The sequence below is a fragment of the Anomalospiza imberbis genome, chromosome 5 (genome assembly GCF_031753505.1).
Source record: "Anomalospiza imberbis isolate Cuckoo-Finch-1a 21T00152 chromosome 5, ASM3175350v1, whole genome shotgun sequence".
NCBI classification, from domain to species: domain Eukaryota; kingdom Metazoa; phylum Chordata; class Aves; order Passeriformes; family Viduidae; genus Anomalospiza; species Anomalospiza imberbis.
The window spans coordinates 57910042-57927152 of NC_089685.1; the positions used below are offsets into that span (position 1 = coordinate 57910042).

The 17111-nt window shown below is 41.0% G+C and overlaps 1 protein-coding gene across 3 annotated transcripts; it reads left to right on the top strand.

Annotated features, from left to right (window-relative positions):
- Positions 1–406: 406 nt before the first annotated feature.
- Positions 407–15972, top strand: TCP11L2 (t-complex 11 like 2). Of its 3 annotated transcripts, XM_068191045.1 has the most exons (12): positions 407–534; positions 3166–3272; positions 5261–5428; positions 5580–5657; positions 6632–6764; positions 7002–7122; positions 7848–8068; positions 8988–9124; positions 10127–10308; positions 11661–11842; positions 12552–12724; positions 13292–15972. In XM_068191045.1, exons 3-12 carry the CDS (start codon positions 5293–5295, stop codon positions 13534–13536), a joined length of 1608 nt encoding a protein of 535 aa, XP_068047146.1. In that variant the 5' UTR covers positions 407–534; positions 3166–3272; positions 5261–5292; the 3' UTR covers positions 13537–15972. The 3 variants fall into 3 exon arrangements, with proteins under 3 accessions (XP_068047146.1, XP_068047147.1, XP_068047148.1); XM_068191046.1 differs by lacking the exons at positions 407–534; positions 5580–5657 and having other exon boundaries at positions 2298–3272; positions 6629–6764; XM_068191047.1 differs by lacking the exons at positions 407–534; positions 5580–5657 and having other exon boundaries at positions 2298–3272.
- Positions 15973–17111: the final 1139 nt, after the last annotated feature.

The following is a 17111-nucleotide window of genomic DNA, read 5'->3' on the forward strand; positions in this document are numbered from 1 at the left end:
CGGGCTCTGCGGGATCGGTGCTCCCGTCCCCGAGGCGGCCCAGGGGCGGGGCCGGGGCGGCGCCGGCCCGGACGGACGGGGCCCTTCCGTAAACAGCACCCGGCCCGTCCCCCGGCCTACCCCCCGCACGCCGGCACGGCCCATTGCCGGCGCGGGGGAGTCCGCCGAAGCATCTTTCCGTGTCGCCGCGTATTTCCCCACGCTTAGTGCCCGGTCGCAGGCAGAATGAGGAGATACGGGCAGTTTCTACTGGCATAAGTGGAGGCTGGCCCAAGCGCCTCGGATAACTCGCCGTTGGCAGGCAGGAAAGGATGACGCACCTCCCCCCTTGCACCGTCAGAGATGGACGTGCCCGAGGAAGACACTAATAGTCCGGGCTGGGTCTTTAAATCTGAGGGGGGGTTCCTGCGGTCCCGGCGAGCGGCAGCGGTGAGTGACCGGCTGGGGACAGCGGGCAGGGCAGGGCTGCTCCGGCCGGCCGGCGGAGCTGACACGCGGCGGGGTGTCCGGGCACGCTGGGCGATGAGCCGCGGGGTGAGTCCGGGACAGCGCTGGCTCGGGGCTGCCACCCTCGTGTGCGGTGTGGGTGGCAGGGAGGTGGTGGACTGGCCCGTCGCTCTGCTGCCCCGGTGGGACACCCGCTGCAGCAGGTGGGATTCGCAGTTCCTGCGCTGGGTCCCTAGTTCTCTCCTTGCCCCGTGTCTCCTGGGCTTTCGCCATCCCTTAGTGTCCGCCGGGACCATCCGCCCGGACGGGCGCAGCCGCAGGGTCCCCCCGTGCAGCCCCGGCCAGCAGGGCAGGGGCACCCCGAGACCTCCCCGGGCCATGGGGGCCGCGGCGCTGAGGGGCGGGTGCCCGGGCTCTGCTTCTCTGGGGCTGACAGGGAGTGTTCCCTCCTTGCTTCTCCCCCGGACTCCCTCCCCCCGGGCCCGTCCTTGGAAACGCTGTTTGTTTTGGTCGGCGGGTGCCAAACTCTTGCCTTTGCTAAGTGTTAAAAACATGGGGCCGGGGGAGGAGACAGGCAGCCAAAGAGATGGAGGAAGAGGAGGAGCCGCCGGCTCCCCTCGGCGTCGCTCCCCCCGCGGTGGAGGGCAGCGGGCAGGACGTCCCCGGGCTCCCCTCGGGCCCACGGCCCCTCGTCCCGACACCGGCATGTCCGGGCGGAGGTCGCTCCCGCGGGCAGCGCTCGGGCCACTCGGCCGCATCTCACTCTCGCCGATACAGTTTGTTTAAGCCTTCACGAAGAGAAGTGTCTCTTCCAAGAGCTGTGGAACTAGAAAGCTAAAGGGGAGAAATGTCGGCTGTAAGCTGTGAAAAATGAGGGGGGTGGAAATGCGAGTAAACTCCTGACAAAGGCTCTTTTCTGTTCTCGTGTCGTGAGTGCTGACAGAGGTGGAGTCAGTGAAAGGGAAACTCGAGACCAAATGAGATTCAGTCGGTGCCAGCTTGAAGATAGTAAGAATGTGAACCCAGCAGAATAAACAAAGTTAAGACCTTCCTAGTGGTAAAACTGGACAGAGCACTCATAAGTCTCTGTCGCCATGCACACTTTGAGCAAAGCAGGGCTGTGGAAAACCTTTGCTTGAAGATGGTATCTGAAGAAAATACCCAACAAACTGAGAAATGGTCTTCCTCCCTCCTCCCCCTGGGTGCTTTGTAAAATTACTTCTAAAGCAAACCTACAGAAATAAAAAGTGTTTTTGTGCCTTCTAAAACTAACCTGGTCATGCAGTCTTGATAAGTTCTAAATGAAGAATTGAGTTGGGTGATGCAGTAACCAGTTAAGGACAAGATGTCTTTAAGCATTCACAGAGTTGTATTAATTTTCTTTTTACTAAAAAGAATAATCCTCACCTGTCTAAATAGCAGAAATGTGAGAATTTATTTCTTCATTGTTAAATTAGCTAGAATCTTGGGGTTGGTTCATGTAGAAGATACTTTTAGCTTGGTCTTCCAAAGAGTTTATCCTTAAAAAACCCTACAGTATGGTACTGATTGAAGGAAAGCAAATGGTGTGATGAAGCCCACTGTGATGGTGTCCAACCTAATATAAATGTAAATGTGGGTAGTCTTTAATGCAGCAAAGCAGGTTGTAACCTCAGGCTGACCCTTTAATAGAGCAGTTGGAATATTAATATATGTATTAAAACAACCACCTAATATGTAATACTTAATGAACAAATTTTTAAAAAAAAAAAAACAAGATGGTATTGTTTATCCAAGATGGCGAGTTACAAAGAGATCTTGCAAGGCTGAAGGGCTTTTAAAAATATTTTTCTGTGACCATTATACTCATTTAAACTTAAAGTTCTAAATTAACTTGGCCATTAGTTATTGATGAGAACTTCTGTGCTATCTACAAAAATGTAAGGAAAATCAGCTCTTCCAGTGTGTGCTATAAAGCAAAGACTAAGTGACTCAGTTGTCTATTGTAACTAATTAGAAATGGCATTTTTGGTTTGTACTTACCTTTCATATGCTCAATGACTGCATTTTTGCTTAAGTGTTTTAGATGGCCCCTGCAGGTTCTGCTTGTATATTCATGTACGTTTAGTTTGATGTGTTTATCTTTTAAACTTAGAATTTAGCAATAATGTTCTGAATCTGCAGAGTACACCCATTCTTACTTCCCATTGTGCTTGAAGCATTCTACTAGGAAATGCGTTTAGCGTGGCAAAAGATTGCAGTGGTTTTTTGTGTGTCATCTCCTGTTGCATGCAGTGTTGAAACTCCTCACTTAAATTAAGTCTTCTGAAGCTCTCTACTGACAGCTCTGCTGTCTGTATGTGTGCATATATTCTGGGAGCAGGTATGGTCTTGATACATCAAGATGCCATGTGCATCTTTGAAATGCAACTATTTGCATTGATATTTGCTGGGATTAGTGCTTAAGGACTTAACGTATACAGACCTCTAATTCTACCTTAAACCACTTGGTCTTCTTGGAAATCAAGATGGGGTGGAAAATGGCAGTGCTGACTGCCTTCATGGCTGGTTTAGTGCTTCTCTCAGAAGAACCTTGCAAAGCTCAATATTGATTAACATTGTCATACCTAGAGGTAAGAGGAAGTTCATGAAATGATGACGTGTAAATTATGTGAGAGTATTTGGGGTTTTAATGGTCATTTACCTTCTTCCATGTTGTTAACACCTGAACTGAAGCAGTAGACACACCGTGAATTGCTCACACTCCACAAGTGATTTGCAAGACTTTGGGCCACTACGCTGCAAACTTTTGATGGACCACGTCCTGCAACATTAATCTTTTGGAGGTTAGTTATTTGTATGGAAATAAAGGGGTGTTATACAAGATTAAAGCCTGGAAATAAACTGTTCTTATATTGATTTAAAAAAACTAGTTGGAGACTAATAAATACTTTGCAGGCTCTGTACAGTGTTACTGTATTTAAGTGAGCAGTTCAACATGAAGAACCTCAAGTATGTTCTGTAACTAGTTTGTCACAACTAGTTTCTGATCAGCACTAACTTTGAGATCTGTAACACAGATTTTAATTGAAGAAATAGTTTGTTTCTTCTCCAGCATTAGCTAATGACCCATTTCTAATTGTAGCTTCAATACCATTTCCAAGCCAAAATATCTGTTTTGTGTTTTTTAGGTTCTGTTACAACTGTCTTGTTCAGCCAATACTGTTTTAAATATTTGCTTGTTTGAAATTAAAAAATTGCTGTTCTAATAAGAGTTATGATGCTTAGGATCACTGGTAATGTTGCGAGTTCTGAATGCATGACCTCTGTGTTCTAGTCAAGTGTCTCTTACTGGCTCCTCCAGTACAGTGATAAACTGTTAGCTGTGTTCTTGCTAATGTGACCAATTCTTTTCACAAAAAAACCCAATGTAAAGTATGACATAAATAAGGTACTCAAGTGCATCCTCTTTCCTCTTGGGAGAGGAGGAAGAGTAAACATACACTTAAGAAATGTTAATCATCTCAATTAACAGGGGAGTGCTCATCAGTGTAGTAGCTCATCAAGTTATAAAGGCCTATTCAGAATGAGTTGGTACCCATAAAGTCAAATGCCTTAAGCTGTAACCAGGTGCCAGCATAAAGAAGTCTTCATTTTCACTACCTTTTGTCTATCCCAGGACCCTATAATATGTTGATTCACATAAGTACAGACAAAGACCATCCTTTTATTGCCAAAAGTTTCTTTTTTTCCAAATTCAGCAGTTGCAAAGTGTGGTATTCCCTGCCTACTGAAATGGACATAATTTAATAATAAATGAAGTTACATATTAGTTAAATTTGCTGATGGAAAACATTGCTGCCTGTATCTCGTCATAAAGTCCACTACAGAATGCTTCATGGCCATAATCAGAGATGGACAGCTACTTTTGGTATCTGGGCCAAATTCCTGTGGTAGTAATTACAGCTGACTTCCAGGTTCTCATTTTAATATTATTACGAACGTATTTTTCACTGCCTGTCATGCAGTTGTTAATCATCTGCATCACACTGTGCAGCTGTCCGCATTGTCTGCAATTGCAGATTGTCTGCCTGGGAAGCAGTTTCTTTACATAGACAGAAACACGATGAAGCACAACACTTCTCAGGGGAGGTTGTTGTCTCTGCTAAATAGAATGTTAGAGGCTCACAGTTGCCATTTGACTTAAACCAGAAAAGCTATCCACCTTCACCCCTAGGAGGAGTGGTTTTTGGGTCTGTGCCATTGTTGATCTGATTCCGAGCACAGACCCACCTAAAGCAGCAGGCCAGACTTTCAGCTACACCCTGTCAGAAGTGTAAAACACTAAATTACTTGCATGTTCTCCCCCTGCAGCCTCTATGTTTGCTTCGCAGTTGTTACACTTGGTGCAGCCTGTTTGTGGAAGGAAACTCATTGCTAAACACCACTTCTTTGTGAGGTCAGGTGGGGGATTGTAACATCACCAGATGCCTTCATGGACATTGAAAACTAACAAAATTCTTACAACGAGCAGCTTCAGGGGTTCTTGTGGATAGTCTTTCATTTTTTAAAATATAACCAATTTAGGGACTGTCTCCAACATAATCATTAAGGTATGAAACAGCTGAAGGTACAAAGCTTTCTTACAGAACAGGTATAGTTTGTTAATAACTATATGATTTTGCGTGTCAAGCCAGATCCTTTCCTTTGTTTTTCCTGTTTAGGAAAGGCAAGTACTTGATCTTCATCCACAATATAATGATCACTAGCTGACTTTTGAGGAAACAAGCGGCAGTAAGTGCTGCTTTTATGGGAATTGTGTTTGTCTTTCCAGGTCTTGTTTACTGTGTAAACAAAGTAATCAGAATGCCTCTCAATGATGAGCAGATCAGTGACTCAGATTCTTCACGACTCTCAGAAAGCACAGCTTCTTCCAGCGACTCAGAATATTCCAGGCAGAGCTTTAACAGTGATTCTTCAAGCAAACCCAGCTCCCCAGCATGTAAGCCTATTTCAGCCTTACCTGCACTGTGCATGGACCAATAAGGCTAAGTTACCTTGTTTCTCTTTGCTGTCGTGGGTAGAACCTGGGATTCTGAATCTATGTAAGAGTATTAACAGAGAGGCATGGCTTTCTCTCTGCTGTGAAGCAGTGCATCTCTTGTGTGTGGAACACCAGCAGCAGCTGTATCCATGGGGGTCTCCCTGTGCACTCCTTCCCTTCAGAAACTGTAAGAAAAGTGTGTCACCATGATCTTCCTAACATTGACATTGGTAGCAGCCCCCCCACTCAACCAGATATGCCTTTGTGCAAAGGGGGGTTTCTTCTGTTTGATCCCCGCATTTAAAAATTAATTCTGTAACTTACAGATTTGTAGTACCAACAGAAAACACACATTTGCACAAGGAAGATAATTTGAGTAATGGTGGAAAAAACCTTGGTTAAAATGTAGTTTGTATGTGTCTGTAAGCATTTGCAGACCATGCTTACTTTTTACATCCATGTAAATGAAGTCTTACATTAAAACAAGCTTGTTAGTGGAGCTGCAGTTTGCAGCTGGCTCTTTGTCTTTCCTTGTTACCAGTCTTCCAAATGCTAAATTAAATTATAGAATTTGAGTATTTAGAAACTTTGGGAATTTGCTCTTGTTTTCCAGTGTAGAGTTTGTTTTGTCATTGCTGCTAACTCCTAAAAGAAAGGGTATAACTTACATTCCACAGCAGATGAAAGATCTGCTGATCTTAAGTGGGGGGGGTTTGCAAGTCTGTAACTTCAGAACCTTTTCAACAGGCAATATAGCCATCATGTGTTTGGAATTACAGTGGACATCTGGTATCTCTTACTGCCCGTGCTTTTGGTTGGGTGGCTTTGACAGAACAGTTAGTAGGAAATCTGTGGAATGCAAGATCCCATTTTAAAGGAAAAAAAAAGATACCTTAGTTTGGATGTAGAAATATGAAAGTGCTCCCCAAAATATTTTGAGGCTTGTGTGGTATTTCCTCACAAACACACACACCCCTGATAAGCTGGGAGTTTCCTGAGTTAGTGTTTTAGGAAGATATAAAGACTTGGTAATCTTGGGTTTCTTCTTCCAGAGTACTGGAGTCCCATTAGCAAACAGTAAAATTTCTAGATTTTAGTATATTCAATTGCATTTATCAGCTATAGATATTTGGCTTGAATTGATCTTGCTTGTTCCAGCAGCAAGCCCTCCCAAGGTTATCACATTTGATGAACTGATGGCAGCTACAAGAAATCTGTCAAACTGGACTCTAGCTCATGAAATTGCTGTAAATGCAAATTTTTGCATAAAACATGAAGACTACCCACAAAACAGGTAAGAGTTTGAACTTTGTAAAAAGCAGCACTGGTGTTGGAAAGAGAGGAGAAATGAATAGAGTAGTCGAGACTGTGTTTTGGGAGCTGATGATCTACCACCCAAGAAAGATATGGTTGCAGGGCATAGTATCTGGGGAGGTGTGTTTCCCAACAAGTGATCAGTCCCATCTGAAACAGTTACAAGGATGAAAGCTAGTTGGGAGTTTTTCCTCTATCTAATTGACTTTCTCCACAGCTTTGCAGGCACAGTGAAACAGATTGTACACAAGGCATTTTGGGATCATTTGGAATCGGAACTGAATGAAGATCCTCCAGAATATGAACATGCTATCAAGCTCTTTGAGGAAATTAAGGAGGTAATGTTGTTCCTTTGTCTGTATTGTTTTGTCAGCTTAGCTTTAGGAGTCCCTTAGTTCACTGAAGGGTCTGCTTAACTTAGCTGAGCCAACACCTTCTAGTTTTCTTTTTATAATATGAAGCCACGATTTTATTCAGAACTGAAAACAGATGTCTATTTGTAGTATATTTATATTAACCAGGAATATGGCCACAAACAAACAGTGGCATGTTCACTCAACTTTCACGGCACAGTGATCAGTTGAAAGTCATCTCTTTTTCCAAAGCTTCACATCTCTACTAGCCTGTTTCCAGAACCGTACTGCGAGCTTAGGGCATGAACATGATTGCACCTGCCCACTTAGACTTCATTGTTTGATTATCACACAGGTGAGCATACAAACCTTCAATCCTGGCACAATGCTAAGTCTTTCAGAACTTTAAGTTAGTAAATGTTTATTTTACAGGGTAGCCTCCCAGCTTTTGAATGGGTCTACTTGTTGACTTGCTTTTTGTTTTATTGGTTTGAGCATTTTTGCAGAACTGTACTGGTTTGTTTGGGTTTTTTTTTCCAAACAGTCCTTTTTTCCCCTCAACCTTTGATAATGTTCAGTCTTAAAATGTCTGGTTATAATCTGTCAGCTCTATACACCTGACATGAATGTTAAAATTTCACTCAAGTGTGCTTACTGAGTGGTTTGGTTTTTATTGATAAGCTCTTTCTTTTTTTTCCCCTCTAATTTAGATTCTTCTTTCCTTCCTGACTCCTGGAGCAAACAGGATGCACAATCAAATTTGTGAAGTTCTAGATACGGATCTTATAAGACAGCAGGCAGAACACAATGCTGTTGATATTCCTGGGCTAGCTAACTATATCATCAACACTATGGGAAAGTTATGTGCTCCAATAAGAGACAACGATATAAAACAGTTAAAAGCAACTGACAATATTGTAGAGTTACTGAGGTTGGTATTTAAGTGTGGTTTTTGGAGAAAAAAACGTCCTCTCTGAAAGGGTAGTAGACAGTGGAAGGTGGGGGGGCTGGGTAAAGGAAGTCTAAAATTGTGTCAATTTGCATAACACCTGTTCTCAAACTACAGGAGAACTTCCTGAAGCATTAAAGGGGAAGAGCTCTGACACACTGATCAGATTGTGTATCTCACTTTGTAATAAAATGAGTAGGATACCTACAAACCAGGCAGCTTGGAATAGCCAAGCCAACAACTCTTGCAGTAATCTCTGTTTCAGAAACACTTTTTTTCTGTCTTGTTCGTTCTTACAGAATGTAAGCAGCACACTTGTACTGTTTCTTCTGGAAGTGTTAATTGCATTCTAGAAGGCCAAACTGTGGATTTAAAAGCTCTTTAGTTAAGATCTTATTACTTGAACTTGAGTAAAACATTTGCATACAGGGCAGAAAATGATGCTCCTGAGGTATGCTGAAATATTAAGACTAAATGGTAGTTGTTCTACTGTGTATATATATATATATATATATATATATATATATATATATGGGGATCAAAACAATTGGGTCAGAATGATTGTTTCTCTTAATGCAATCAGTGACCAAAAAGTTAAAATCTGTTAATTTAGGCTGAAATATACCAATTCATGTAGTTTTTGAAAAAACTTAGTTACAGGGCTGTAGCATTTAGTGATGCTACATTAGTACTGGTCTTTTTAACTTAGGCCAAGCCTTATATATACTACTCCTTCAAGAATTCCAGATGACAGGTAACATACTAATTACTCTGAAATGCCAATGAAGGCATTCACTTCTCCAAAACTGAAATTAAAATGATAATGTACATGTACTTCACGTGTGCTGGTGAAAATCAATAGACTAAATTAAACTGTGAAATTTTAAATTTCTGTTTTCAGACAAATATTCCATGTTTTGGACCTGATGAAAGTGGATATGGCAAATTACACAATTAAAAGCCTTAGACCGTACCTCTGGCATAACTTGGTGGACTATGAAAGAACAAAATTCCAGGAAATTCTTGAAGAAACACCAAGTATGTACCATGCTATACTTAATTGAAACTTTTCTTTGAAAAGAAGACTATTTAAATACATGCTGTGAAAACTCTACAAGTAACAGTTAACTTAGAGGAAAACTTCAATTTCTTGTCTGTGTGTAAGTAATGGGAAAATTTTTTTGACTAGCAAGCTTCACTGGATGATTGCTTGACTTGCTGTCAAGTTTGTCTGTCTGTAATCTGGGGTGCTTTCAGACAAACTTATATTTGCCAAATTGGTTAGTGTCTGAAAACCAAACAAGTGGTGACTCTTGCTGTCTGGATGCAGAAGCTCTACATAAGATGAGACTTTTCTTTTTTGTGTGCAACTGTTCTGTTGTTAGTGTGAAGTAAATGTGTAAAACCAGTTAGTGTGCCTGGAAGCTAGAAGGGCAAGATCAATTTTGTAATAAACAAAAGGCAGGCTCTGAACAAAATTTCTTAGATGATGCAAAGTCAACTTGATCCACTATTCGTTTTTGTGTGATTTGGTTAAACAGTGTTCATAAATATATCCTCCAAGAAGAATAAGTAAGTGTGCTAACATCTGGAGCAGGGGCTTCTAAAATGGTAGCCCTGAGCCACTGATAGGGCCTGCAGTGTTCATTTATGCAGCCTGAGAAAAACTCTACCAGAACAAATCAAATGTTTTAATCTTCCTTCACCTCTACTTTTCAGTTTTACACCCTATCTGATAAGTGGCCTCTCTGAAAAAGGAAAAACAATCCTTTAGGAACTCAAACTTTGAGACTTCTATTACCTAAAAGTCTTGTCTGAAGTCTTAACAATTTGTAGCTGGGTTTGTACAAGCCAGGTAGAATTTAAAGGTGATCAGTGGAAGAAAGAGTGAGAGAGTTACCATTTGTGAAGACTAAACTGTCCACTATGTTTAAGTCTGCAGAAGTTGAATTCTCTTATGTATGCAAATACTTTTTTTCTCAAGACCGTGCTTATTTTGATGAAGGCATGCAGTAAATCTGTGCTATTTCCAATGCTTAGGTGCCCTGAATCTCACAACAGAGTGGATAAAGGAATCAATAGAAGATGAATTGTCATCGATTTCTGATGAGTCTTCATCATCCCCTGGTGCTGATAGTAGTTCAAAACCAATTAGTCCTACACTGGTGCTAAACAATGGCTACTTGAAACTGTTACAGTGGGATTGCAAAACAATACCAGAGGTAAATACATTTTGGTGTCTTCAGATTACCAGCTATATGAAATCATTGGTGTGATACAATAATCCTGCTATTGATGACAGTAAGTGAATACTCTTTTGCACTCGTTTAATTTCTGCACAGTAAATTTGAAATTTGGAGATTATATTCTAGTCCGGTTTCTGAAATTTGAGATGGGCAAGTCATCAACCAGAAAAGAACAAGGTAAAGGTTGTTCTCCCTCTTTCCAATCATAGCTCACCAGCACCACCCTAAGAGCAGTCTTGGCTGTGGGCAAAGGCTGGCCTTGTATAGACAGTACTTGGCTTTCTCTGTCTTTAAAAGAACTGGCTGTAGCACCCTGTTTTCCTAACAGCAGCAGGAATTGGTGAGATCGCTCTTTAGAACAGAATCAATAAAAACTTCAGGCCTCTAAAGTAGGTATTTTCCCTTTCAGTGTAAACTATTGCTTCAAGACTCAGCATTCAGTTTTTCCCTCCAATTCCTGATTACTGACCTCTGCAACTTTCCATAAAGCCAGTGTGAAATTTGCCACCAGTCAGGGCTAAAATTTGCATTTCCAGTGAGGGCCTTAGCTACATGTAGGATGGCCTGGCAGAGAATTTGTTAAATACATGGGGATGCTCTTGGTGTTCTCAGAGAGTGGACTTTCTTACCTTTCTGTGAGCAGTTTTGAGTAAGAACTACATATAGATGTCCTCTGGTAGATCGAGCTTGCCATACTATGAAATTGCTACCAACTGCACTTGGATGTTAATGCCCCTGTGCTGCTCAGGATGAACTCTTTGTAACCTGAAATGAACTCCAGCTACATCTTGTTGTGGGGATTACTTATGTTTTTGGTATGATCAGCTGGCTTTTTGCCTGGAGCGGGTTATGTATCACTTGCAGAACCTGCTCTGGTGGTTGAATTGGTGGTTGTCAAGCACAGTTGTTAGTTATTATCCATCAGTTACAAATCTTGGCATTTTTTCAAAAGACACCCAAATCCAGAAGACTGTTCTATCTGTAACTTGGTCATTATGATGTCCTCTGGATCCTCTGAGCATTCCATGTTGTGGGCTGAATTGTTGGTTGCAGATTTGTCAGCAGTGATGAAGAATAAAGTGCAATATCCTCACAATATCCTCAGTTTCCTCATTACTATTCTTCCCACCACAGGTTTACTTCTGGTACTTGTACATAATGCTACTTCATACTATACTAAATGTTTAGGGTATTTCAGTTGCTGTCTCCTCTGGGTTTGTGCATTTGTGATTAAAAATAGTAGTGCTTCATGACTACATCCTCAATCTGTCCTTTTTCTCTCTCTCTCCCTCCTTATTGCTAAATTAGTATTATTATTTCAATTCTAGACTTTAATAACAGATGAAGTTCGTCTTCAGGAGTTGAGAGAAAAGCTCAATCAATTAAAAGTCATAGCTTGTGTTTCTCTCATAACAAACAACATGGTGGGTGCAGCAACTGTAGATATGCCTGATTTTGCTGACCATCTGAAAAGGATCTCCCTTCCTCTTCTTGAAGGCATGAATAAGAAGTAAGGCCTTTTATTCTTCTTCCTTTTTAAACTTTTTTTTGACAGTAAATAATTGGAAAAAATTCTAGTGTCATAGCTGGTGCTTGTTATTAATAGGAAGATACCAAATTTTAATAATTCATATATTCCCTTTATGATACAAGGCCGCTATATATTAGACACTTGTTTTCAAAGGTAGATTTTAATGAAATCTTAGTCTTGATGTTAATGTACAGATTTTTGAACCTACTATTAAAGTTCATTTTGTGGCATTCAATACGTTCATTAAATCTTCTTGGAATTTGCTTCAAACTTGTTGTAGGTAGTTCAAGTTACTTGGCTGCCTATTTCTTTGCCTGCTTGTACTACAGGCAAGTATGATGTATGTGACTGTCTTTTAAAATTTTTCCACTCTGTTTTGTCTCATGAAATGCTATGCATGTGGCCCAGAAAAACACCTAGGCACAAGGATAAAATAAACTGGGGTCACTGCTGCACACTTGAAATTACTTTTCCCATTTGAATCACAGCTAGGTCCTTATTTAATCTTCCACATAGAAATTTTCCTGTATATGTAGTTTTACATAAATCTGCAGTAAAAGATGAAAACGTTTCAAAATTCGCATTGTAGAGACCAGGTTGAAAATAAAAGGGAAAGGAGACACGTGGGGGCACTTTACAACCTATGCTACAGAAACTGCATAATTTAATGCTTTTCGGTTTCTTCCAGAAGTTTTGACTTGAAGGCGGCTCTGAATGCTATTGGCGTCCAGATTTGCAATGTAGTGAACAAGTCTCTCAGTGAAAGAGGTCTTCCCACTCTTAGTGAAGAAATGCAGAGTAATTTAATGGGTCAAATTGCTCATATTGTTGAGAAGAATAATCCTGTCTGTTCCTTGATTGGTTAGTAAGATACTATCTAATTGTCATATTGTATGTGTCTGTTTATAAACTTACTCCCAGCAAGCTTAATCAGCTGTCTAGTTATCTTCTAAAAGTATTTTCCTGCTGCAGTAGAACACTGGCTCAACTAAGAGTAAGGTTATGGTGTTTACTTAGAGATGGTGTTCTTGGTATGCTGCAGAGTGTGGTTAGTCACAGCTGGGAATAATTGTAAAACTGCATGTGGAGACACACCTAGGCAGCCTAGTATTTTGGAGAAGAATTTAGATAAAATGAGTGTTATTTACTCTTCTTTCTGTCCATTCTGGGTTTAAACCTAGTGGCTTTGTTTTTTCCTTTGAGTCTACTTCATATTAGTAATGTAACTTGTTGCAGTAGGTTTATGCTGTGTCCACCTTGCAGTAGCTAAACTTAAGAAGCTTACAGTATTGTTTCCCACCCCAAAACAATCTTGGGAAAGAGTTGTTGCTTACATTGTTGGATTTTTTTGCTGTGCTGATGTGCGGGGTACTTGCAAAGTGACTTGAGTTTACTTTTGTTCTGAGCATACTTTATATTTCATTTCAGACAAACGAATCCAGCTCTTCATGAGAAGCTTGCTTGCTCTTCCGAGTTTTCAGAAGTGTATGCCTACTATGCCAGGAGGCCTTTCTGTGATTCAGACAGAGATAGAGTTTCTGGGATCTCAGTATGCAAGCATTGTAAACTTCAATAAAAAAGTGTATGGACCATTCTATGCAAACATACTTAGAAAACTACTTTTTCCTGAGGCAGCAATGGAGAAAACAGAAGCAGAAACATCTAACAGTTAAAAAATGTACCCTTTTTTTAATCTTCCAAGACAGTGGGGAAGTCACATCTCTAAGAACAGCCTACTCCAGTCACTGTTGATGAGGAAAGGTCTTGTAAAATGTATACAGATAGTTTCTGAAATTCACTGTAAAGAAATTAATGTCAAGGTCATATATATATATATTTTAATAGAAAAATATTTGTTTAATGGATTGTCACTTGTAATAGCCAGTGAATTATTAATTTCCATAGCAAGCATTTATTTTGACTTGCAGTAGGAAAGAGCTGGCAATGTACTTACTGTTTTGCCACCATCAAAACAATGTTATTTTTCAACTCAAATATATTTACATATAGCAGTGCATATTAGGAAATGACAAAACAACTGTAGATAAAATGTACTATGCTTACATTGTATTTTTGTAGAGTAACATCTCAGACAGCAATTATGTTTCTGAGAATACTTTGAAGACAGTATAGCATAACTGCTTTAGTAACCAAACCTAGGTTCATTCTAGGCCAAGTTAAGGTCCTCCTGCAATTACTGGACCCAGAACTTTGCCTCTGGTACATTAAGGAAAGCCAGTGTTGCAAGCTTTTTGCAGGATAGCAGTTACAGAAGCAGCATTCACCACTTGAAGTAGGAATAATTCAGAACTTCTCAACTCAAACTGGGATGAAAATAAACACCTGAGAAACATGATGGTGGGGGGTGGAGTAAATTTCTGTATATAATGTGTTTATAAGCATTTTGTTTATTCAGTGGAGGTCATACAGATCTTTAATATGTGTATGTATTGATCTTTGATCTTAATTGATGGGTATTAAGTATTTTTAGGTTAGTTCTTCCTAACCTTTATTCCCAAAAACACTTAACCCTGACCTTACAGTGTACCACAGAAGAGCTGCCCCTTTCATGCCCTTATCCAACAGAATGTAAATTTTCCACAAGATATTCGTAGGCCTGAAAGCAAAAACCTGAGTAATTAGTCATTTTTGAGAATATTATTAGATTCACTTTCTTAGGAGTGTGAGAAATGCTCCTGTTTTCCTCAAATTTCTTTGTACTGGGCCCCAATACTTAGTTCCCATCTCAGGCATTGGGAATCTTGCATACAGAAAATGAATAGGATTGAAATGGAGAAATGTGGAAGCAAACTTCTTTAAGTTTACATAGGCTTTATCTTGCATATTTCAGATTACTGGGATTAGATAGTGCTGGAATACATATTATAGACATGTTCTTGTCTATGAAATTGAATAATTTACTTGAAAATTATATTTTAATATATTACTATATAATACTCCTTTTAAGATGTCATATATAGAAAACCTCAGTGTGGTACAAGTTAGAGCTTGTTTTTAATATTTTATATTACAATCTATTTTTTATGAAGAGACAAAACCTGTAAAAGCGTAATGTGTCACACAAATTGTTTATGTACATTACGGTGTCTATCATAAAGGTCTAAAAAAACCTGGGCATTATTAGCACTGTGGTTTTGTAGTCCATTTCTACAGGAATGTGTACCCTTTATAGCAAAGGAAATTACTTCTGTTCAGCTGTTTTTCAGTGTCCAAGGACTTTGGTCACATGTAAATGTTAAGGAAAACTTTCTTGCCTTTTTAGAGAAATTTCTCTAGTGCACTTCTGTTCTATCCCTTGTGAAAACATTGCACAAAATAAAGAGAAATACATATTTTAAAGGGAACTGTTTCCTGGAAAACCTAGGAGAAAGGAACTCTTAGACTATCATAACTGTGCCACTAGGTAAGTCAGGCTTGCTGAGATGAATATGAAATTTTGGTAGGCAACTCAAAATCATTAAGAGAAGAATGCATTTCAAAAGCAGGTAGAGGCAATTAATCTTAGTGATTTGCTACAATTTTAGAAATACCTACATGATTTCTAGCTTCAGCCAAAAGAGGATTCAATGAACACTTGAAGTTGATTGTTTATATGATTATGAGCTTTTAATTGCAATATTTTATATCCATTCTATTGTACAAATAAATGTCAAACTATAGCTCTTTAATGAGCTGGGAAAATTGTCATACTAGTTTTTACCAGTAAATACTCAAAAGCATAGCATGTGTTGGGGAGGTTTGGTGATTAAGGTGACTTGCAAAGGGCATTTTATAGCATGGCCTGTGTTTCAAGTGATTGTTTAATGTATTTTAATATAATGTTTCAAACAGGGACATTGCCATCTGTTTTATGTCATGTGTTGCATGCTGTTTATGCTGCTGTGGCTGAAATGCACTTGCCTCTACTCAGAAGTTGTCCTTGTGAAACAAGATGCCATTCTGTAGCAGCTTTGTTAAAAATCAAGTATTTGAGGGTTTGTATGTGTTAAATTTTGTTTGTGATACCAGCAGTGGTGAGAAGTCATTTATACAAATGTTATTAAATGCAACAGATTGTTAAATGCCAAAGATAAATGACTCCACTAATATTCTATTGTGACTGGTTTTCTGTTACTTCTCAGAAGCAGCACCAGTGTAGAGTAGTGACTTTAACCCAGCTGTACAAATAATATTCAAAACAGTTGCCTGCTTAAATCTGACTGCTTGGATGGAGGTTGTATTGGGTTTGCATAGCAGACTTGGAGGAGCAGTGGACTGCAGGGCTGGCTTCTGTGAGAAGCTGCTCCAAGCTTCCCCCTGTGCCCGACAGAGGCCTTGCGTGGATTAAACATGGAATGCCACGTATTGAACAAATTCTCCACTGACTGTGCACTTTAGGCAGGAAACCAAACGGAAGGAGTCTGAAATGTTACTGCTCTTCAGGGTAGGGGCCTTAGTGTCCAGGATGGGTGGAGCCAGACCCAACTCCGTGAGTGTTACTCGAGTGGAACCCGAGCCAGAGCAGACGTCTGTATGTACTGTTTTCACACTCTGCTTTTAGAACTTATTTCCAATTATTGTATTTATATATATATCAAAACCTTACTGCCACAGGAATGTGCAGAGACCACTAGTGCTTCTTGTTTCATCTTGAACTGGGGCAGATGAGTAGCTCCCCATTTGACTGTGATTTTGGTGTCTCTCTAGCACGGAGACTTGTACAGGAGAACAAGTAAGTTTGTAGGTGATTCAGCTACAGCAGTCAATAATAACAACAATTAAAAAAAAAAAAAAAAAGCTGTTTCCCCACGTTGCTTTACATGCTAAAAACTGCAGGAAAGCCGTTTAAAGCCCAAGTGCTCCGTGTCCCTGCCGCCTCCTGGCCCCCGGGTTGTGCCGGCGGGGGACGGTGACCGGCTCGGGGATTCAGGGGGGACCTCAGGGCGCTGCCAGCTCCGCAGCGCCGCAGCGGGGCGGGCTGCAGAGCAGAGGAGGGGAGGGGAGGGGCGGGCTGCCGGGCACCGTGAGGGGCGGGCTGCCGGGCACCGTGAGGGGCGGGCTGCAGAGCAGAGGAGGGGAGGGGCAGGCTGCCGGGCACCGTGAGGGGCGGGCTGCAGAGCAGAGGAGGGGAGGGGCGGGCTGCAGAGCAGAGGAGGGGAGGGGCGGGCTGCCGGGCACCGTGAGGGGCGGGCTGCAGAGCAGAGGAGGGGAGGGGCAGGCTGCCGGGCACCGTGAGGGGCGGGCTGCA